General features: G+C 38.3%; 1 protein-coding gene across 1 annotated transcript in view; it reads left to right on the forward strand.

Moving 5' to 3' along the window:
- The first annotated feature begins 56 nt into the window (after positions 1-56).
- LOC145980438 (adenosine 5'-monophosphoramidase HINT3-like) overlaps positions 57-22,893 on the forward strand; it is a 28,611-nt gene continuing 5,774 nt past the window's right edge. The window contains exons 1-3 of the mRNA XM_083113531.1: positions 57-455; positions 9,457-9,574; positions 14,766-14,832. Coding sequence (XP_082969657.1) covers positions 198-455; positions 9,457-9,574; positions 14,766-14,832 — 443 coding nt within the window. The 5' untranslated portion in view covers positions 57-197. The remainder of the gene's footprint in view (positions 456-9,456; positions 9,575-14,765; positions 14,833-22,893) is intronic.

A 22,893-nucleotide genomic window follows, 5' to 3' on the forward strand; every position in this document is an offset into this window, starting at 1 on the left:
ACAAAACAACAACTGTCGGCGTGATTTCAAAAACAGCTGATAAAAGAAACAATTGAATATCGTGTGCGTCATTTTTTTGCAAACTGTGTGAAGGAGAATTCTTTTTATTGGTGATTGATTAGTGAAGTTGTTGATAAGAAATTGATTTGTTCATTTGTACGCATTCACCGTGTGTAATATACATTAACAACCCATAAATGTTGAACTATAATGTCTTATCCGTAATTTTTGCAATAGCTATATTCAAACAGCCAGCAGCAGCAGCATTGAACTCTGTTTTCACTTACGATTTCGGCACCAAGTGTTACCGTTCTTTTATTCCAATGGCAGAAGCTGTTGATAAGTGCGAAGGAAGTGAAGTGTCGAAAGCAAAACATGGAAAGCAGCATGATAGACAAAAGTGTGTATTCTGCAGAATATACGACGGGAAAGAAGAGAATCCGATCCTGCATAAGGTGAATGCTTTGCACTTAATTCAAGAATGCAACCCCCCCCCCCCCGCGAATGCAAACATTCAAAGGATATGAATAATTCAAGTGTTTATATCAGCCGATGTTTTGAGCGTTCATTAAAATTTCGGTAACCACCAAACGTCTCTAATTCCCTTATTTTCGTATTTTTCACATTGATACTTACATATTCTGCATTCGTAAGGATTCTTCTATTTCGCGTTTCGTTTTTTGCAGGCAAATAATCTCAATTTTCGAAATATGGAGTATTTTTATTTTCTTCGCTTTTGCTTGTGTTACACGCGATATGACGGAGAAATCTTGACTAGCGTAGTCCATGATCAGTGGTTATGCAGTGTTGCGACCTTCTTCATAGCAAAATATCTAGGTACTAGTATGGAGAATACGTAAGTACGAATGTCAAAAATTGACGAAACTCGGAAGTTATAGGTGTCGTGTGGTGGGTGTGTTGTGAAATTGGTGCCAGGTGTTGAGGATCCGGTGGAGTTTTTGGTTGCACACGGGGTGGTGAAGAGAGGAAAGGAATGTGCAAAGTGTGAAATTGGAAATAATTGCGAATCATTGGCGCTAGCCCCACGAACCATTGGCACGTGGATAGGTTAGTAGGGCCACGCAAAGGTTTCAATAGTGAAAAAGATAGCCCCATGAACCATTGGCGCTAGCCCCACGAACCATTGGCACGTGGATAGGTTAGTAGGGCCACGCAAAGGTTTCAATAGTGAAAAAGATAGCCCCACGAACCATTGGCGCGTGGATAGGTTAGTACGGCCACGCAAAGGTTTCAATAGTGAAAAAGATAGCCCAATGAACCATTGGTGCTAGCCCCACGAACCATTGGCACGTGGATAGGTTAGTAGGGCCACGCAAAGGTTTCAATAGTGAAAAAGATAGCCCCACGAACCATTGGCGCTAGCCCCACAAACCATTGGCGCTAGCCCCACGAACCATTGGCACGTGGATAGGTTAGTAGGGCCACGCAAAGGTTTCAATAGTGAAAAAGATAGCCCCACGAACCATTGGCGCTAGCCCCACGAACCATTGGCACGTGGATAGGTTAGTAGGGCCACGCAAAGGTTTCAATAGTGAAAAAGATAGCCCCACGAACCATTGGCGCATGGATAGGTTAGTAGGGCCACACAAAGGTTTCAATAGTGAAAAAGATAGCCCCACGAACCATTGGCGCTAGCCCCACAAACCATTGGCGCTAGCCCCACGAACCATTGGCACGTGGATAGGTTAGTAGGGCCACGCAAAGGTTTCAATAGTTAAAAATTGGTTTCGAAAAAATATTCGTAGCCCCACACACCATTCTCGGATAGCCCCACGAACCATTGGCGCTAGCCCCACGAACGATTCACGGATAGCCCCACGAACCATTCACGGATAGCCCCACGAACCATTCATAAATAGCCCCACAAACCATTCACGGATAGCCCCACGAACCATTCATGGATAGCCCCACGAACCATTCACGGATAGCCCCACGAACCATACATAAATAGCCCACGAACCATTCATAAATAGCCTTAGAGATACTGGGCGAAAGGGGGTGTTATAGCCCCCATCAATCTCACATTGAGCACGCCACTGATCCTGTGCACGTCATGTTGTCGCAAGTTCGTAATCAGAAATGATGAACAGTAACTCACGTTTATTTACGTTCTAGAACTGTTACACAGTTACAAAACCGCGTATTTGGAAACACTGACCGGTTGTTACGTCATGAAACGCTCGCAAATATTTGGTTCATGTAGTAGACGGACATCAAGGGAACAGCTTTCGTGCATTGGAGTGACATTAATGTCGAAAATTACATGATTTACCGGCAAAAAAATTTCAACGAGGTGAAAACAAACTTCCAAGACCTTCCTAAAGTATAAATAAACCCATTTCGGTAAGTACTTTCTCCTGTAAAATTGAAGAAATACGTTTTGGGGATACGAAAATTTTACCGAGCGTTCTGGTTACGATAACTTTAATATCATGTTAATTAATCAAGGAGTATTATCACACGCGTCATTCATAAAATAAATATGTGGCTTTTTAAAAAAAAAACAATCTGTCCTATCACGTTTGCAGTCCATAGAATTTCCTAACTATACTCACCAAAAGTAAGTTCTTATCTTACTCCTTTTGGCAAAATTAAAAACTATGGTACTAATCTGATATTCCCCGGACAGATTTCTTCATTTTTACAGAAGAAATTACTTACGGTAATAAGTTCCTGTAGCATTGTCTAACATCTGGAAGGTGTTTTGTGTGATTTAACGGATTTCTTCAAATGTAAAAGTTTGGGGCTCATTTGGGGGCAGGTGACTCCGGCCAATTTCTAACATGCCTTTAACAGGGACTCTATAGATAAAGCCAGGGAGCGGAGCGGAGGCAGGGCCGCATTAGCAGTTGGGGGCGGTAGGTCAGTTACCCCAGGGGCGGAGCCCGGAATCGGTGGGAAATTTGGACTCAAAAATTTCAAACAAAAATTCCAGGACGAAAAACGTGAAGACACCTTAAAGAATGTTCTGCGAAGCAGATAGGTAAGTACAAATGTCAAAAATTGACAAAATGAAGAAGTTATAGGTGTCCGGGGAATATCAGATTTTTACCAAAAGTATTATTGAAAGTAGCTGAAATTAATTATGACATTGTGGCCCAACTTTAGATTACTGGATAGTAATTTCCTCATTTTTATGGTTCAGGTGCGGCTCAAGATAGGATCTAGTGGCCTGGTCCCTGTTAGGAGAATTCACACTGAAGAAACCCGCAACATGCTACATGCAACACGCGACACGAGTGTTTCACACCGAAGAGACAAGATGCACGCGGCAAGCGACACAGGTTTCTTTGCTCAGTTTGCAGGATGGTACCGATATAATTGCATTAATGAGTTTATTAGTCACCCGAAAATAACGTAACAAGAGACATTGTTACTTGTAAACTGCGTTGTAAAATTTGTGCAAGTTAGTGAAACTTGGGAGAGGCATGTTGTGCACGAGAAAACTGAGAAATAATATGCACTGACCTCAAACTGTATACGCTAGACTTTTCAGCCTGAATAAAGCGAATACCTAAACACTAGAGAAATGGTTCTCAAACTTTGTGAAACCATGTCACAGTATTTTTTTTTTACTCAATGCCCTTAGCCGAAGAATTTTCCTCGTAAATCTTTACAGTATTGAAGATTTTATGCATGAATTAACGTGTACCTATGAAATTAAATATTGATAAATAAATTCTAGCATAATCATAAGAGTAATAATAGTTTGATTACGTGTGTAGGATTGTTGACAAATATGAAAATATGGAAGACAAAGTAGTAACGTCGTCTCCTTGTAATTAAATGATCCCGGGTTCGATAACCGGAGAGGCACCGGGCAGATCCAGTTCTGATTAGTCTATTTGTGCATAAATGGACTTAAAAAACGAAAACTCACAACTTAAATATGATATTGGGATTATGATAGTTGTCAACCAGTTTCAGCAGAACATTTCAGTGTTCAGTATAGTTGATACGAGGGCATGGTATCGGGTCGCGACCCGGCTGTTGAAAATCAATGCACTACAGTACTTTAGTATGTTGACTAATATATTTTGGACTAAAGTGCCTCCATAAGCTGACTTTTTCAAATAAAAGCAGTCAGGTAAATGGCCAAAACATGGCCTCTTTTCACGATGTTGAAGGCAAATTACATCCGATAGATAACTGCATCAAAAAACTTGATAAAGCAAAATGAACGTTGTGTTTAAAACTTAAAACATTGTACATATCGATTCTTTATTATATCAACAAATTAGATGATCAAACATAATGCCGGTTGGGCTCTCTTCTAGAGTCTAAATACAGCTCTTGGAATGAAGCATTCGGTGCGCATGCGCGAACAACAAACTGAAGCAACACGATGCACGGTATTGAGAAAACGGCACAGTCCGAGAAGCACGTAAGCGACACGCGACATGTGCATCTTGCCGTGTCTCTTCGGTTCGAAAGGTTCCATTGATTACTGAGTGTTGGCTTCTTCGGTGTGAATTCTCCCTTAGAGTTCCCATTCATCCTGGTTTTCCTGAGACAGTCCCGCTTTTTTATAAAATGTCCTAATGTAGGATTTTATCCCAAATAATCTACTTTTTAAAGTGCACTTCCTTAAATGAATGAAAAATTATTGTGAAAGCAAATTTGAAGTGTGTAATGAACTGAAGGTTCAAAGTGACAGAAATGGTTGAAATGTTACACGTGTCCGTCACACGTGCATTATGCACGGGTAGCTGACGGATAGCCCCACGAACCATTCCGATAAGGTTAGGTTAGGCAAGGCAAGCATAGTTTAAAAAAAGGGGTTGGAAACATGGGCAGGGGTTACGTCATCAAACGTATGCAGCATCCGGTTCACGTAGGGAAAGCAATGGCAATTGTGCATTGGTGAGATATTTCTCTTGAAAAATACATGATTTCCCAGTCAAATAGATTCCACGATGAAACAAAATACCTCCACGAACGTTGGAAACCTTAGAGAAACTCATTTCCGTAAGTAGTTTCTTCTGTAAAAATGAAGAAATGTGTCTCCAGTATATGAAACTGTTACTGAGTTTATTTCTGCCAAAAGTACATGCGTTCCACTAGACACCATGTGGAAACTTTCTATAAACAAAACACTGCAGCTCAGCTTTTCCCGAGAGTATTCCTTGAGTTTGTAAAAATAAAAGATTTTGCCAGGTTCATAAGCTCAGTTATCTTCGTTGAATTCATTTGTTTTGTTAAGACTTAAGGAACGACCTATTAAGAGGAAAACATAGCATAGACATTTGATTTCCCTCCCACTTACAGTTGACTTACTTGACTTAATTCCTGTTGTTTCCTGTGGAACATAGGGCATCAACAAAGCATCTCCACCTGATCCTACTGGCGGCAATTCTCTTCACTGCATTCCAACTCTTTCCTTCCTCCAAGGCCTCAGCGTGAACAGATCTTCTTCATGTCTGTCTAGGCCTCCCTCTTTTCCTTCTTCCCTGCGGGTTCCAATCTAGTGCCTTTCTCTCGACAGCCTCATTTTCCTTCCTCAACGTATGCCCTATCCAATTCCATTTTCGCCGCTTTATTTGTATGGACACCTCGGTTTCTCCAGATTTTCTCCAAAGTTCTTGGTTTTGAATCACTTCTGGCCAAAAGATATTCAAAATTTTTCTCAGGCAGTGATTGATGAAGGTCTGTAATTTAGAGGTAATCGTTTTTGTTACTTTCCATGTCTCAGACCCATATAACAGTACAGACTTAACATTACTTCGAAAAATACGAAGTTTGGTCTTCATAGATATCTTCTTGTTTTTCCATACTGGATAGAGCCTCACAAAGGTACCATTTGCTTTTTAGATTCGTTGAGAAACATCCTGTGCAGCCCCTCCGTCTTTTGCCACCACACTACCCAGGTAAGTAAAGCTATCCACATTTTCAATAATCTCTTCGCCAATATTAAACGGGTCTGTTTTTGTGGAGTTAATCCTCAGTGCCTTGGTCTTCTTGTAGTTAATCACAAGTCCTGCTTTTTTTGCACTTTCTATCAGATCTGCTAGTTTTGTTTGCATATCACCATGTGCTTCAGATAAGAAGCACAAATCGTCTGCAAAATCAAGGTCTTCTAGTCTGTTATTCAATCCCCATTGGATACCACGTCTTTTCCCTCCTATTACATTTCGCGTCACTGCATCGATCACGATCAGGAACATTTTAGGTGTTAATATACAACCTTGCCTCACTCCAGACTGCACATCTATTGGTTCAGATACACGGCCTTCATGTATAATCACGATAAGTTTCTCGGATAAGATCAAGAATTTTTGTGGGCACTCCATATAGTTTCACTTCTTTCCACATTGCATTTCTGTTGACCGAGTCAAATGCTTTCTCGAAGTCAACGAAAACTGCATAGAGGCGAGATGACCATTCTATACATTGCTCCAAAATTATCCGCAAGCTGTTAATTTGATCAATACAAGAGCAATTTGGTCGAAACCCTGCCTGTTCTCTTCTGAGTCTCAAGTTAACATGCTCCTTAATTCTGTTTAGGATAACTCTAGTGAAGATCTTACTCGGAATGGAGAGAAGTGCTATACCTCTCAGTTGTCACACTTTGATGTATCCCCTTTTTTTGGTAGCTTCACCAACAGGCCACTCCTCCAGTCCTTAGGCATCACTCCCTCTATCCATATCTTCTCAAATAAGGGCTGCAACATATTTGCTGTGGTGTTTATATAATTTTTCATCACTTCCGGTGGTATGTTGTCGACACCAGCTGCTTTACAATTACGTACCTCTTTCAGAGCCTGTTTAATCTCTCTTAGTGTTGGAACATCCGTCCTAATTCTTACACTGGGGCCAACATCACCATCATTATCATCTTCCTCTTCATCCTGGTCTATCTGAGCATCCACAGAGCGATTAAGGGTTGCAGAGAAGTGCTCCTTCCAACGTTTCAGTTTGTCCTTAGTATTTAGTAAGGAGGGTACCATCTTTACTTCTCACTGGTCGATTTCTCTGCATCTGTTTCCTTGACAGAACTTTTGTGATGTTGTATAGTTCTTTAAGATTCCTCTTTTTTGCTGCTTCCTCCGCCTGCTGAGACAGATTGTCTACCCAATTTCTTTGATCCCTACGAACACTACTCTTTACTTCTCGATCCTTCTCTGTATACTTTGTCTGCAATTCTGCCTTCCTTGCCCTTGTCCTGCTTGAGTTCATTGCCTCCTTAATTACTTTTCGCTCATTAATCCTTTCCCAGGTCTGCAGAGACATCCAATCTTTTTTCCTCCTATCCTTAAAGCCCAGAACCTTTTCACTTACTTCTGCGAAGGCAGATCGAATTTTTGTCCATTCTCTTTCAATTGTTTCATTCTGCTCACTTTCATCGATCAATACTTGGAACTGATTTCTCAGTTCAATCCTGAAGGTTTCCTGGAGATTCTTATCCTTCAACTTACTAACATCATACCGCTTCCTTGTCTGTTCCATTCTCTTCTTCTGAGCTTGAATTTTCAATTTAAAGTTAGCCACTACCAAATGATGATCACTCCCAATGTCCGCACCTCTCTTGTTTCTTACATCCTGTAGCGAACGTCGCCACCTCCGTCCAATTGCCACGTGGTCTATCTGGTTTTCTGTTCTATGGTCTGGTGATACCCACATTACCTTATGGCATTTCTTGTGAGGAAATATAGTACCACCAATAACTAATTCGTGGCTAGCACAGAAGTCCACAAAAAGTTGTCCATTCTCATTTCGCTCTCCTAAACCATGTTTACCCATGACATGCTCAAGGCCTTCGTTGTCCTGCCCAAGCTTTGCATTTAAATTTCCTCCAATTATTATGATATCCTTCCTTTTTTGCTTCTTTATTGTTTCATTGAACTGTCTATAAAACTTTTGTTTATCTTCAGGCTCTGCTACTTCTGTGGGTGTATAACACTGTATCATAACGATGTTTCTGATATTGGTTTTGAAATGTGCCACAATTATCCTGAATGTAACTCCTTCATGGGTATTTACCTCTCCAAACTCTGGCCATCTGACTTCACTTCTACCTAGGATGCTCAGACAATAGCTCTTCATGCAGGTCACTGCCTGCCGTAGTTTTCCACTCTCCCGCAGGGTTCTTACATTCCATATTCCAATTCTCGTTGTCCTTTTCAGGCCAAATGTCGTCGTCTTAGAATCAGTTCGGCTTCCTCTTGTTGATGTTTCTTTAATAGTGTGATTTAAAGTGTGCGGGTTATTGGCCCACAGCACCCGATCTTGGTGATGGGGCTGCCACCTGAGCCTCCAAGCAGGCTAATTTTCTGTCGGGGTATTTTCCCCTAGTCTTTTAGGATCCCTCCTCCACAAGACAGTGGCTTTTTCTCATATTTATACTCAATGAGAATGAGTGCCTCTTCCGCCAGCTATGCCGTTCCAAAGGTCTCCTTCTCCGCCATAGTTGCCGTTGAGGTCTTCACCGTAACCCTGGCAAGGGGCCCTTACAAGGTACTACCAGCCGGTGCCAGCTGGCCCAAGGTTTTTTTAAAAAGAGGTGTTACTCCTCCTGATTCCTGGTTCTTCCGCCTCCTTCGCCGTTGAGATGGCCATCCATCTTCTTCCGCCATTGGAGCCGTTGACCAGTAGGTTGCTTCTTAGTCTGACTCTTAGCACTAGCCTGCCCAGCATGGGAGACCCTACCAGTAGCTATGCTACTGCTGGTATAGCCTAGTGGATCATCAGAGTACACAAGCCCCACCACCAACTACAAGGTCATGCAACCACTAGGTGGGGACTTACAGTTGGCTATACAGTAAAAGAGTGCAGGATGGCTTGGATGCTAGTCTATTGATATGACTGAACTTCAGCCTGCAGCATAAATAAATATTTTTCTGCAAAATCACAATTAATAACCACTTGGCCTTCAGTTAAATTTTATTTAGAATCCATATGTAAAGTAACCTTTTGCTTATTAGTTGCTTCAGAGGTCTCCCCCCCCCCCCACACACACACATATTCTCCTCAACCAAGGGTGACTATTTGACAAGGCTTGAATGCTATTCATTAAATTTTCACTCACCCAGTTGCTGTCCCTTCAATCTCCTTTAAATATGCTACTGGAGTTAACATTCAAGTCCTAAGGCACTGCTTAACAGTAGTAAAAAGCTTTTATTGGTGAATTTATATTCATTGTGTTTTTAAACTTCACAGAAGACATCAATAACAAGCAAATAAACAAAACTAAGAAATTCAACCAATGAAAGCGTTCCATTATTCTGCTAATCACTCTTCCTACTGGCTGAGATTACCATAACATCATTGGTCATATAATAAATTATGTCTGTATGAAACTGCAATAAATATGTACTATGGTAGATAGCTAGAAAAAAATACTTTTAACAGTAGATATAGTAATGTGCAAGAAGTTAAAATTTGGCTCATTCATAATAATTCTTTGTGCTATAAACATATATATTTTTTTTATACCAGGATGAAGATTTTATTGTGTTTCCTGATATTAAGCCAGCAGCAACACACCATTACCTGATTATAACAAAAGAACACATTCCAAATGTCAAGCAACTAAGAAAAGATCAGAAATCTACAGGTAAGAGCACGTGTATTAATTATCCACACCAAAGTTATATCTAGGGCTAGGATTTTGATGACCTTAAAATTGACAAAAAATGACCTTTAAAAAATGCATTTATGACCTAATACATGCAAGAAAATGGCCTATAAATTCTGAAAGATTTGTAGAACAAATTTGGTAACAGTTCGTTATATCGGAGACACATTTCTTCATTTTTACAGAAGAAACTACTTACGGAAATGAGTTTCTCCAAGCTTTCCAACATTCGTGGATGTATTTTCTTTCATCGTGGAATCTATTTGACCGGCAAATCATACATTTTTCAAGAGAAATATCCCACCGACACACAATTGCCATGCTTCCCGTTCATGAACTGCATGCTCCACACGTTTGATGACGTAAACCACTGTCAGTGTTTCAAACTCTTTTTTTTTACTATGCTTGCCTAACCCAACCTAACCTAACCTAACCTAACCTTATGGAAATGGTTCGTAGGGCTATCCGTGAATGGTTCGTGGGGCAATCCGTGAGCTACCGTACATAATGGTTTGTGGGGCTATATGTGAATGGTTCGTGGGGCTATCGTCAGCTACCCGTGCATGATGTATAATTTCCACTGGTGACGAACACGATAGTAGGTATTTTTCGGTGAAGAAGGTTGAAACACTGCATACCCACAACGTGAGTCAAGATGTGCCCGCCATATTGTGTATTCCGGAAGCGATGAAAGAAATAAAAAAAAACACTCTGTATGTGAAAAATTGTGTTTGTTTTTTTCGTGTAAAAATCATAATAGCATCTTGAACTATGTTCCGTAATACACAATTGGTAAGTATGAACCATGGGAAACACAAAATAGCCAATGTAAATGTGTCTCCGATATAACGAACTGTTACCACAAATTTATAAACTACGAAGAGAAATTCAAATTAACGTTACAGTATCTATCACATGTTCATTGCGTATGGTAGTACGTACAAGTAAGAAAGTTCACTTTTAGTCATCTTTTACACTTTTAAGTACTGAGTTGCAGTACACAACGAAAACCGTATGCAAATTTTCAAAAGTGAATGATTGTCGGACAAGAGAGCCTTGTACATACATGGAAAAATTTCTCTCGACTTCCACCGACACAAGAGGAGTGTACTTGAAATGAACAATATCACTTGAGACACTTGCTGTTAAGTCACTTTCAATTTCATGGAGTGCTAATGCCCAATACAGAGCACAAAACTTTGTACCTCTTGTTTTTTAACAGTAGTCCATCTGGCGACAATGTATTTACTGATAGAGGGGAAAATCACATTGTTTGAGCTGAATTGTTACACAACAACTTGTATCAACAATACTGCACAGAATTTCTTTGTTTCTTCAAACACAGTCATTCAGAACTGAGCTGAAGGCAATGAGACGAGAGTCGGGAACCTCTCTCCTTCAAAGCATTACATTTGCATGTAAAATGCCCCTTCTTTCACCAAAATATAGAAAAATGCATAATATGTCTTTTAAAAGGCCGAAAAATGACTTAAATGGTCTTGAAAGTTTAACAAATGACCTTTACTCCAAAAAGGGTCAAAAAATGCCCTAATAAAGACATCCCAATTTATTAACTTACCTGTAAAACACTTTCCTATCTACTTATGCAATGTTTCTGCCTTACCAAAAAAAAGATGCATTGGCATCAAAATCTTAGCCCTAGTTATATCGTCTGCTGTGATATCTATCATGCATGATTACACATTTTAACATTTAAAAGCTTCTGGTAAGGTATTTAAATTTTCAGTGGGAGAGAAACAAGATTCTTTTCTACATTAAGCATTACAACTGATTTAACATATTATGTAATTTATCCATAGTATGTTTTTTCTTTTAACCTGTGATTGGTCGCATTTGAACGCCACGCTGATTTCAATTTTAATGAAGTGCCATTTTAACAGTACTTAAAATATTAAGCTTTGGTGCTCCATAGCTGACTTCTAGTGTGTCACGAGTGACCTGATCACATTTTAGTGATATAAACTGCAGTTTGAGAACTAGACCATTGCTATGGAAGGTGTGTTGTCCGAGTGAGTGCAGAGATTGCCTGCGACAAATTTTATATAAATTTGTCCATTATTTAGTCAATAATCTATACTGTTTCTTGTGAGTTTTCATACCTATATGTTTTTGTCATGTATAAATACAAATACGAAATGTGTCTGAGTGATTTCATATTATATGAGATTTGTAAGAGAGTCCGAGGGTTTTTCAGGGCAGTTTTGAGGAACATGCACTTTTTGTTAGGACTGAAAGTTGTTCGCTTCGACGATATAATATGCTATATGAAAAGAAATAAACATTTTGGAACAAAAATGATTAAGGGATAAAATAAACAGATCATTTGAATTAGGCCTACAAAAAAACAAATTTTGAAAAATTAAAATGCAGTGAAATATGACTGTTTATAATATTAAATAGTGATTATGTGTTTGGGATATTTATAATTTAGCGTTCCTTTTGTGCCACTTTTAGCTAGTTGCAATGGGGAAGGTGAGTGACGAGACAATCACAAAGATCTATGTCCAGGCTGGGATTCGAACCTGTGTATATGTGTGTGTGTGTGCGGAACGAGGGCAGGGTATTAGTGAACAGAAATAGAGATGTGCCTACTAGACAGTTGGAAAAGATGGAAATTTTCTTTCCTTCTTTCTTTCAGAAAGAGATAGAGAGAGGGATTTCTTTTTTCTTTCTTTCTTTCTCTCTCTCTCTCTCTATCTCTCTCTCTCTCTCTCTCTCTCTCTCTCTCTCTCTCTCTCTCTCTCTCTCTCTCTCTCTCTCTCTCTCTCTCTCTCTCTCTCTATATATATATATATATATATATATATATGAAAGAGCAGTTGACAAAGTCGTGAATATGCTTCGGGACAACTTGCTGTTTTTATTCATAAAATGTAATCACTTTATTCATATTTTTAATTGTGTAATGTACAGTGCTCCAAAAAATTTTTTCAAAGCTAGGTGCCTCTGCAAATCAGGCACCAGGAAACTACCCACTAGCAGTTGTGCATACTACAGAGTGTTTCAAAATTCGCACAACCCAAACTTTCACAATGTATATCATGAAAACCGTAAGAGGTATTTACACCAGGTTTTCTGCACTAAACTAATCATGTACGCTATCACTGGGTTAATAAATTTATGTTAGCAAGTATCCAAATAAAAGAAATTACATTATTTTAAAAAATATTGTTAATTTGCTGAAAACATCTGAGAATTGATTTTCAACAATATATACCAACGCATAAATTTTCAGCGAAAAATGAAGATTCGACCAGGACTCGAACACGGGTCTCTTATATACCATGCCATTGCGTGCATGCGAAAAATGCATTAACATCTCTACTCTGGGAGGAACCAGGCAATGTCGAAGTCTACTGTGTTTCAAAGGCAACAGATCCCGTTGCAGTAGCACTGACAGAGACGATTCCACACATAAATCAGCGACAGCGAGAAATCAGGCGAGGCCCAGCCGGCTCAGTAGTTCAGTGGTTAGAGAAATCGTACGGTATACCAGGGACCCAGGTTCGAGTCCTGGTCGAGCCTGCATTTTTCGCTGAACATTTCTACGTAGTACATCTTCTGTGTGTGCCTACTCTTCAATAATAATACCAACTCTTAACAATTTGTGGGATCATTTGTTGGTGTTTGACTAGTTGTAAAACAGTTGCTTTGTGAGGTACAGCAGAAGCGGGGATTTTTTCTTGGAAAACCTCTTGCACTCGAGTGTAAGAGTGAGTAGTAAAATACTCTTCAGCAATGCACACGCGCTGCTCCAAAGAATATGCCATGCTGAATTAATTAAAAGAACAGGCCTATAGTAGCATCGAAAGTGAGCGAAGAGAATTCAGTGTAGCCAGAGGTAGACTAGGATTCTCTCAAGAGTCCAATTTCGGCACAAAATCTTGCTTTATGATTTTTCACGTAAATGTATAGCCAATACTAAGGCACATGTGGTGTGCGTCTGTTGACAATATTTCGACCTGCCGGACCCTGTGGCTAAGTGGTTAGCACACCGTGCTGCGATGCCAGGGGTCCCGGGTTCAAATCCTGCTTGGGCATGGTAATTTGTGAATGTCCATTCATCAATTTCATCACTCATCCCCATCTTCGCAAATTAGCAAAGAGGCACAAAACGTGAAGTAAAATAATATAAATCAATCAAATATTTCGACCTGCTAGCATTGCCATATATGTCCCAAAAATGACACTTTTTCACTCAACCCATAAAATCGCCAATAAAAAATCCATCAAATGTTGCACATGACCAATATCGGTCGCAAATGACAGATTGAGATGGCATCAGTCATCAGACATCTAATTATGACCCTTCAATAATTTCTTCAATTTTTTCAAAAGTGCATTTGTGGAAAAATTTTAACGCTGCCTTCCGCCAGTTATTAATTTATCTAAATTTTCTGTATTGAGAAAACTGATAATTTTAAGCATTGAATAATATCTCAATGGATGAGACTTTATAATGCAGAAAACCCGGTGTAAATATCTCTTACAGTTTTCATGATATACATTTTCAAAGTTTGGTTTGTGCAACATTTGAAACACTCTGTATAAGAAGCTGAGCATCACGGTATTCAAAACATTGCTCAATCATTCGAGAAAACAGGAAATGGGGTGGTGGGGGACAAAGAGTAAGAAATTATTACTGACTCTCTGGAATGTTCACCACGTTGATAAAAAAAAAAAATCATTTGCTAACTTACGCTGTACTGCAATTTGAACTTAGAATCATCAAAATTTTGTACATATTACAACAAAAGATCACAGTCGCCAGGCTGAAATTTTTAGTCGCCATGGCGACCGGGATTTTTCGAGCTCTGGTAATGTATCTGAGGACATCCATTCTATCACCTCACACCACCAAGTCATGTGGAAAATTCTTATTGTTTGCATAACTTCAAATGTGTGATTGTTGTTTGGATGGTATTGCGTCCTTATTGTCAGAATAAAAGAGTAAAGATAAAACAGGTAATCCAGATTCAGCCAGGCCTCTTATCTCTTCCTTTTCTGTAACCCGACCACGGGGATGCAATACCCCGAAACATCAGTCAACATGAGGCTTTTTATTTTTGTGTATAATACAGTGAAGGGTATGATGTTTGTGTAATCCATGGACAGTTTGTTGTAATCAGTTTTAACTTTGGTTTTTCAGTTGAGAAAATGATTGAACTTGGGAAAAAAGTTTTAGAAGAACGAGGAGCAGATATGAATGATGTAAGGTAGGGACCATGTTAAACTTATAAATTAACATGTAATAATAATATTTTGTACTTAAGTTAGTAAAACTTTTTGGCATATTTTGAAACTGCAATTTTGTGAATTAGGGAAAAGTACTTGTACGAGGGTCATTCAATAAATAAGTTTCCCTGTGCCATAAAATGTGTTACAAAAATAATTGAGTAACTATGCACACGGTTGATGAGTCCTATCTGTCACCTTCAAGGAAGGATAGGCATTTCTCCCGCAGACGTGAAGGCTGTTACGTACCCCATGGGTCTGATGTGTGTGAGTGATTACGAATGTTAAACAGAGATGGCTGCACAAGACGTGCAAGACAGAAGATTGCTGTAATATACCTGAATGACACTGTAAATTAGCGCCAAAGTAAATTAGGAAGATGAACAATAATAGAATACGGTATAAGATAATAATGAAAATATATAAAGATAATAAATTAATAAACATATGTATAAAATGAAACATGTACTCATATGTAAATAGATACGAAGTTTAAAGAAGTGAAAGTACCGATATAAATTTGGGTTACCTAACAAATCTTGGATTTGTTGGATTACTGTGATCCCCTTTGTGGAAGTTTTGATTACATCAGTGGCAGCACCTTTTGGCTGCACTTTGTTGTATTTACCAGTGGTGGCAGGTTCCAGCCGACGCCCCAAGGGAGGAGATTAGGGTAATGCCCAAAGCTTGATGGAAGAGAGCTGGGAAAAGGATAAAATAATTCCTCAACAGACTAAGAACTGAGCAGTTCAAAACATTATTTTTTTTTTAATATTTTGAGTTTGCTTATGTAAATTTCCGTTAGTGTTTTCTGTATTGTGTATCATTAAATCAGAATAATTATTATATTTATGAATTAAATGTTGTAAGGTCACGTTTAAAAATAAATAGCTTTATCTTAGTTGGATTCATGGCTTTCTTAGCCCTGATTTGAAAATAAAATCTGGCTCCTGAGAAAAAGGAGTGGTGCCTGAATTACTTTTAGTTTTGTTTATGGGCAATTTTACTGACAAATGCATATGGCTACATGAGCCATTATCACTAGACTGCCAATAATGTGTTCTATCCATAATACATTACAACAATTTTACATATTGAAATTAAAATATTCACTACATGTCTTGTCTTTCCCAATGATATCAGATTTTTTTTTAAAAAAAAATATTGGCTGATTCCAATAAAGTACAGGTATAAAATTTACCGATACTGATAATAATCGATATTCTACAGATGTGATATAAAATTGGAAATGGTCCTTGAACAACCTGAATGGTTCATTTACCTCCCTAATAAATGTTTGTTTCCAGGTGACTGCACTGCAAAAGGAGTTGCATGTTTACAAATTTAATTATTTAAAAAGTAGAACATGGAGATTAGCCATTAAAATTGTAACAAAATGGCAGAATTTTGTACTAAATAATAAGATATTTATAAATATATCGGATTGGTAAAATAATTGGTAATTTTACCGATAAACTGATACACCAATATGCCTATATCGGCCAATACTGATAGAGTACCGATTAATCTGTCGCATCCGTAAGGAAGAGTATTATTTTAAATATAATCAACTTTTAAATATTCTGTAAGAATTGATACATTAATGAAGTCTGATCGCATTTCTAGTTTGAAACATCCTGACACATAAAGAGAAAGAATCTAAAAATATAAGTACACCCACCGCAAAATGACTTCAGACCTCGTAACAAAAGCACAAAAAGTACAGAAAATTCATGTGAAAAGCTATTATTAAGCTATTAGATACAGCAAAAAATACTTACATTAGTACGGAGTCATGTTGCCTTTACTTTTGAGAACCATTTGGATGCGCTTGGGCATGGAATCACTAAGACTTCGCAAGTAAGTTAAGTCCATGTCAATGCACCACATTTTCTTCATTTCTATTTGGAGGGTCTGTAGGTTCTGAATCTTCTTCTTTCCCAGGAATTGCTTCATACGATCCCAACAATTTTCAATTGGGTTGAGATCGGGGCTCTTCCCAGGCCACTTTAACATCTTTATCTGTTGTTCCTCAAGCCATTTCCTTACCTTCTTGGCCGTGTGACAAGGAGCGTTATCATGCATGGAAAGATCACACTTGTGGATCTGAAGCATATCCACTAAATGGTCCTTAAGATCACTGATATATCAGTCTACGTTCATCGTCACGTTTTCCGGTAAGAAATATAAATCTGCCCTACCCTTTTCACCTGAAAAATACCCCTACACCAGTACAGACTGGGAGTGCCTAACGGTCGGAACCGTATACTTTGGGTCGTATCGATCTGAAGATGATGGACATCGAACCTTAGCAGCTCCCATTCAGAACAGCTGGAATGAGCTTTCATCTGAAATCATTTTCCTCCACTGTGCTGGTGTCCAGTGTGCATATTTCTTTGCATAAGCAAGATGGTCTTTCTTCATGCAGGTGGTGTGTAGTGGCTTCGTAGCAGCAGTATGACACGGCAAATCCAAGTCTTTCTGTAAACGGTGCTGGATCGTGTGAACAGTAACGTTTTCCAGCAGACTCGGGTGCATTTCTTTAAGTTCTGATGCTGTCAGTTGAGGGTTTTTCTATATTTCTCTCATTAGGAGAGCGTCTGTAGATTTGGTTGTTTTTCTTTGCCTCCCACCACCGAATTTGTGCTTTGGAATGACAGTCGGAGGCAGTCCTCCGGCAGCTGCCAGTACTTTCCTTATCGTTTATTTTGCACGACCTGTTTGTGTACATATTGTCTTTATCGGGACATTTTCACTTTGCCATGCAATAAGGCTGGCCTTTTCCACACTACTACAGTACTTTCCTGGCATATCTCAAATACACCTGTACAGTGGCCAAATATCCAACACTAATACAGTAGGAAAATATCCAACACAAAGTGCACCACACGAAAACACAGCAATTTATCACACACACTACAGCAGAAAGTCACTCTTCCTGTGTCAACTAACGATACGAAATGAAATGAACTCGCTTATCAGGAGTAATACACTGTTGCCAGATATGTTCATGCAGAAACAATTCTGTGTTCGAAACAAAACAACACTAGATACAAGGCTACAAAGTGATGGACTGCTTACTATGCCAGATTTCACATGAGGTCCGAAGTCATTTTGTGGTGCCTGTAGTTAGTCTTTAAGTAATCCTCAGGACCATAATTGCAATGAGCATTATTGTAAAAAAAAAGTATAAACCCAATACATAACCAACTAACTCTCTAGCCTTCTTAAACCCAAAGGTTCATAGCTGCAGCAACGCAGATCTTCCATCTGCCCCTATCCTGAGCAAGATCCATATACTCTTTTCCATCCCTACCGATTTCCTTTAGGTCCATCTCAACGTTGTCCCTCCATGTTCGTCTTGGCCTTCCTACATGTCTCTTACCATCAGGTTTCCCAACAAGTATCCTGTAAACTCCTCTTTCCTCTTTCATTCGTGCCACATGGCCTGCCCACTTAAGTCTTCTTGATTTAATTATTCTAATACATGAATACAAATTATGTAGTTCTAAATTATGTAACCTTCTCCACTCACCTGTCTCCTCATCCCTTTTAGGTCCAAATATTTTCCTAAGGATCATATTTTCAAATACTCTCAATTTATGTTTCTCTTTCAATGTAAGGGACCAAGTTTCACACCCATATAATACTACAGCCAAAACTACTGTTTTGTATATTTCAACTTTTAGTTTCTTAGATATTAAAGGAGAAGATTAAAGTTTATGAAGAGAAAAGTAACATGCATTTCCTGAGTTAAGCCTGCTTTTTATTTCTTCTTTAATATCATTTTCATTTATTATTTTTACTCCTAAGTACTTGAATTTGGAAACTGTTTCAAACGAGTTGTTATCAATAATTAGATTTTGATTATTACCTAACACTTGGTTTCTGCCTGTGAGCATATATTTAGTTTTCTCTTTGCTAACTTCCAAACCTATCTCTTTTGCTGCTTTGAAAAATATTTTAGCATTATTTTTAATTGTATTTATATCATCTCCTAATAAGTCTACATCATCTGCATATGCTAACTACTGAGTCATACCATTTAATTTGAGTCCTTCGTTAGTTTCTTTTACCTCCCTAACAGCATATTCTAAGGCAAAATTAAAGGGCAATGGACATAATGCATCTCCTTGTTTTAACCCATCATGAATTGTAAATTTATCAGACACATTAACACCCACATGAATTTTACTTTCTGTTTTACTGGTGCATACTTTTATCATATTAACAGGCTTCTTAGGTATTCCAAACTCTACTAATATATTATATAATTTATCTTTTTTGATCGAATCATATGCTTTTTTGAAATCAATGAATAGCTGATGGACATTTTGAATATATTCCCACTTTTCCTGAAGTGTCTGTCTGATGTGAAAAATTTGATCTGTAGTTGATCTGTTATGTTTAAATCCACATTGATAATCACCTATAATTTCATTAGCATATGGGGTTACTCTTGTTAAAAGAAGTTAGATAATAGTTTATATGTTGTTGAGAGTAGAGAAATTCCACGGTAATTATTGCAGTTCATTTTATCACCTTTTTTAAACACAGGAACAATTATGGATTCGTTCCACTGTTGAGGGATTTCTTCTTTATTCCATATTAAACAAATTAATTTATGAATTTGACATATTAACGAATTTCCACCAAATTTAATTAACTCAGCTGGTATTAAATCAATGCAAGGTGCTTTGTTATTCTTTAGCCTTTTAATAGCATCTTTAACTTCAGTGAAGTTAGGTTCTGGAACTAAAGGTTCTGCTGTGTGTACTTCATTTACTTCTGATTTATCTCCTACATGAACATTTAAAAGGTCATTAAAGTAGTTCTTCCATATATTTAGAATATCGTTTGGGTAAGCCAAAATATCACGATTTTTATCGTTTATCAAGTTTACTTTAGGTTGCCACCTCTTTCTAAATTAATTTACACCTTTATATAAATCTCTGATATTTTTGTTTTTGCTGTTTGTTTCAATTTCGTTAATTTTGCTTTTTAAGTAATCTCTTTTTTTAAAAACACTAAGTTGCTGACCAAGGCAGTTTATTAAGATAAAAAACACTTAATGGGTAACGTTTCAACCCTGTATCAGGGTCTTCCTCAGAGGAAGAACTAATCTAAAATGAAGAAATATACTACACACAGAAAGATTACATACACATAGCAGGGTCACTAGCCACACAACAACAAATCAAGTTGACAGTCCTTATCTAGGAAGATTTCTGCAAAGGAATTATACATATCACCTCCTGACAGTTGTTGACTAATGGGTCTACTACACTGACAGGTGATTGACAGGTCAAGATTAGCAAGAGTCTAGAACCACCTGTCTACCACTCACCCACCCCTCCTGCCTTTTTGGATATGGATGAATACCTCCTCCTCTGGTCTTCTTTCTTCCTTGTTCATACTTCTTTTTCCTTCATTCCTTTTCTTCATCCTTTCAACTTTCTCTAACACACTCTTCCATTCCTTGTTTATCTTGAGTCCTCCATTCCAATTCATGATGTCTTCTCCTTTCTTTTCTATTTCTTTGGCCTCCTTCCATTTTCTCACTAGTTCTCTCTTCTCTTTTCCTATTTGCCTAGCCGAATCCCATTCAACTTCATGTCCTGTTTCTCTAGTGTGTTTGAATATGGCATTCCTGTCTCTCTTCAATCTCGCATCATCCATGTGTTGCTTTAACCTGTCTTTAAGTCTCCCCTATATATACACTTTCATATCCTCTGCACTTCACCTCGTAGATAACCCCCTTCCTCTTCTTCCTCTCTCTTTTCTTCCTTCTTCTTGCTGGCTATACTTAAAATAGTGCATCCTCCCTTCCTGTAAGTTCTTATACCATCTTTCCTCATCACTTTGCATATCTTTTCTGTGGCATCGCCCATACTTCTTATACCAAACCATCTCTCTCTTTCTTTTTTCTTCCTTTTCTTCCTGTCCTCTCTCTTTTATCTCTTTCCTTCTTCTGTTGATGTTGTGTCTGTCTTTCTTTTCATAGCCATTCTCTTCTAGTTGTTACCACAGGCTATTAATCTTGGTTTCTTCTTCCCCTTTGTCTGTGCATATCTTCTTTATTCGGTCTTCCATGTTCCTTATAAAATTACGTTTAGTTCCATCACCCACATCACTTCTTTTGTGGCAGAACACTCCTGCCGAACACTTCTTTTGATACCACGTAGCCACAATCCACATTCCTCTTTTCTTTTTCATATCAATATCCAAGAAATTTAATGTTCCTTCCTGTTCCATTTCGAGCTCATCCATATCCAAAAAGGCAGGAGGGTGGGTGAGTTGTAGACAGGTGGTTCTAGACTCTTACTAATCTTGACCTGTCAATCACCTGTCAGTGTAGTAGACCCATTAGTCAACAACTGTCAGGAGGTGATATGTTTAATTCCTCTGGAGAAATCTTCCTAGATAAGAACTGTCAACTTGATTTGTTGTTGTGTGGCTAGTGACCCTGCTATGTGTATGTAATCTTTCTGTGTGTAGTATATTTCTTCATTTTAGATTAGTTCTTCCTCTGAGGAAGACCCTGATACAGGGTTGAAACGTTACCCGTTAAGTGTTTTTTATCTTAATAAACTGCCTTGGTCAGCAACTTAGTGTTTTTAATATGGAAGCAAGGCTTAATTATATTACTCTTTTTTTTACTTTTAAACATGCGGTAAACTTTTTGCTTTATTCTATTATAATTGCTTAGATTTGTATCATCAGAGTTATTTAACCACCTAAGTCTAGCCTGATTTCATATTTCTATTAGATTATGACATTCATTATCAAACCATGGCTTACTTTTTCTTGGTTTGTGGTATCCTATACTTTCTTTAGCTGCTGATTCTATTGCATTACGTATGTGCTCCCAATTCTTATTTACGTCTGTTTCATTTATATTTTCATCATCATTTAAATCCTGCAAAACATCAAATCTATTTGACAGTTTAATTTGGTAATCTTTCTTAATTCTTTCATCAGTAAATTTTCCTGTATTAAATTTTAGAACTTTTAGATTTTGTTGCTTATGATTTATCACTGCGAGTCTTTCTCTTAATTTAGCAATTACTAAATAATGGTCACTGGCACAGTCAGCACCTCTATGTGTATGAACGTCAATTATACTAGTGTGCCTTCTCTTATCAATGAGAATATGATCCATCTGATTATGAGTTTTACCATCTGGAGAAGACCAGGTATATTTATGAATATCTTTATGTTTAAAAGTGGTACTTTTCACAATTAAATTCTTCGAGATTGCAAAAGTAATCAATCTGATACCATTGTCATTACTTAATTCATGAAGACTTTCTTTACCAATCGTAGGTTTAAATGTCTCTTCTTTGCCAATCTGTGCATTACAGTCACCTAACAGAATTTTCATATCATACTGAGAAAATTTATCAAGGACCTGTTCTAACTCTGCATAAAAATCATCTTTAGTATTATCATCTTTATCTTCCGTTGGTGCATGTATGTTTATTAAAATACAAGGGTTGGATAAAAAGTAATGGCAACACTGCTGTCCCGTGAAAGGGGCGAGTCACATCGCCACAACCGTTTCGTGGTTGATAAAGGAATTTCAGACGAGGAAGTATAGTGAGTGGGAGCGATTGTATGTTTTTCAGTCAAAAACAGCAGTGCTCTGAAGCAGAGGACGAGAGTGCAAGCGCCCTAACAATATGTTTAGGCAAGAAGAACAACGTCTCTTAGGCAGACGGTCAACGCAGCCTACTACTGCACCTTCTTGCAACACCACCTTCGTCTCGCATTAAGAAGGAAGCGACGGCACGTTCTGGTACGGTGTCAAATCATCCTGCTTGACAATGCAAAGTGTCACACTGCGTACACTGTGACGGCGCTCCTGCATAACTGGTAGTGGGAGGTACTGGAACATCCGCCGTATTCACCGGTATGAGACCTTTTTGCCAAAATGAAGGAACCACTGGGCGGGAAGCACTACGACACGCGCGAAGCCATCATAACGTGCTATAGGGCGGTCACTGCGGGACATCGACAGAGATGGACGTGCTGACGGTGTA

Source organism: Lepisma saccharinum, chromosome 27 (assembly GCF_977018435.1).
Source record: "Lepisma saccharinum chromosome 27, izLepSacc3.1, whole genome shotgun sequence".
Taxonomy (NCBI): domain Eukaryota; kingdom Metazoa; phylum Arthropoda; class Insecta; order Zygentoma; family Lepismatidae; genus Lepisma; species Lepisma saccharinum.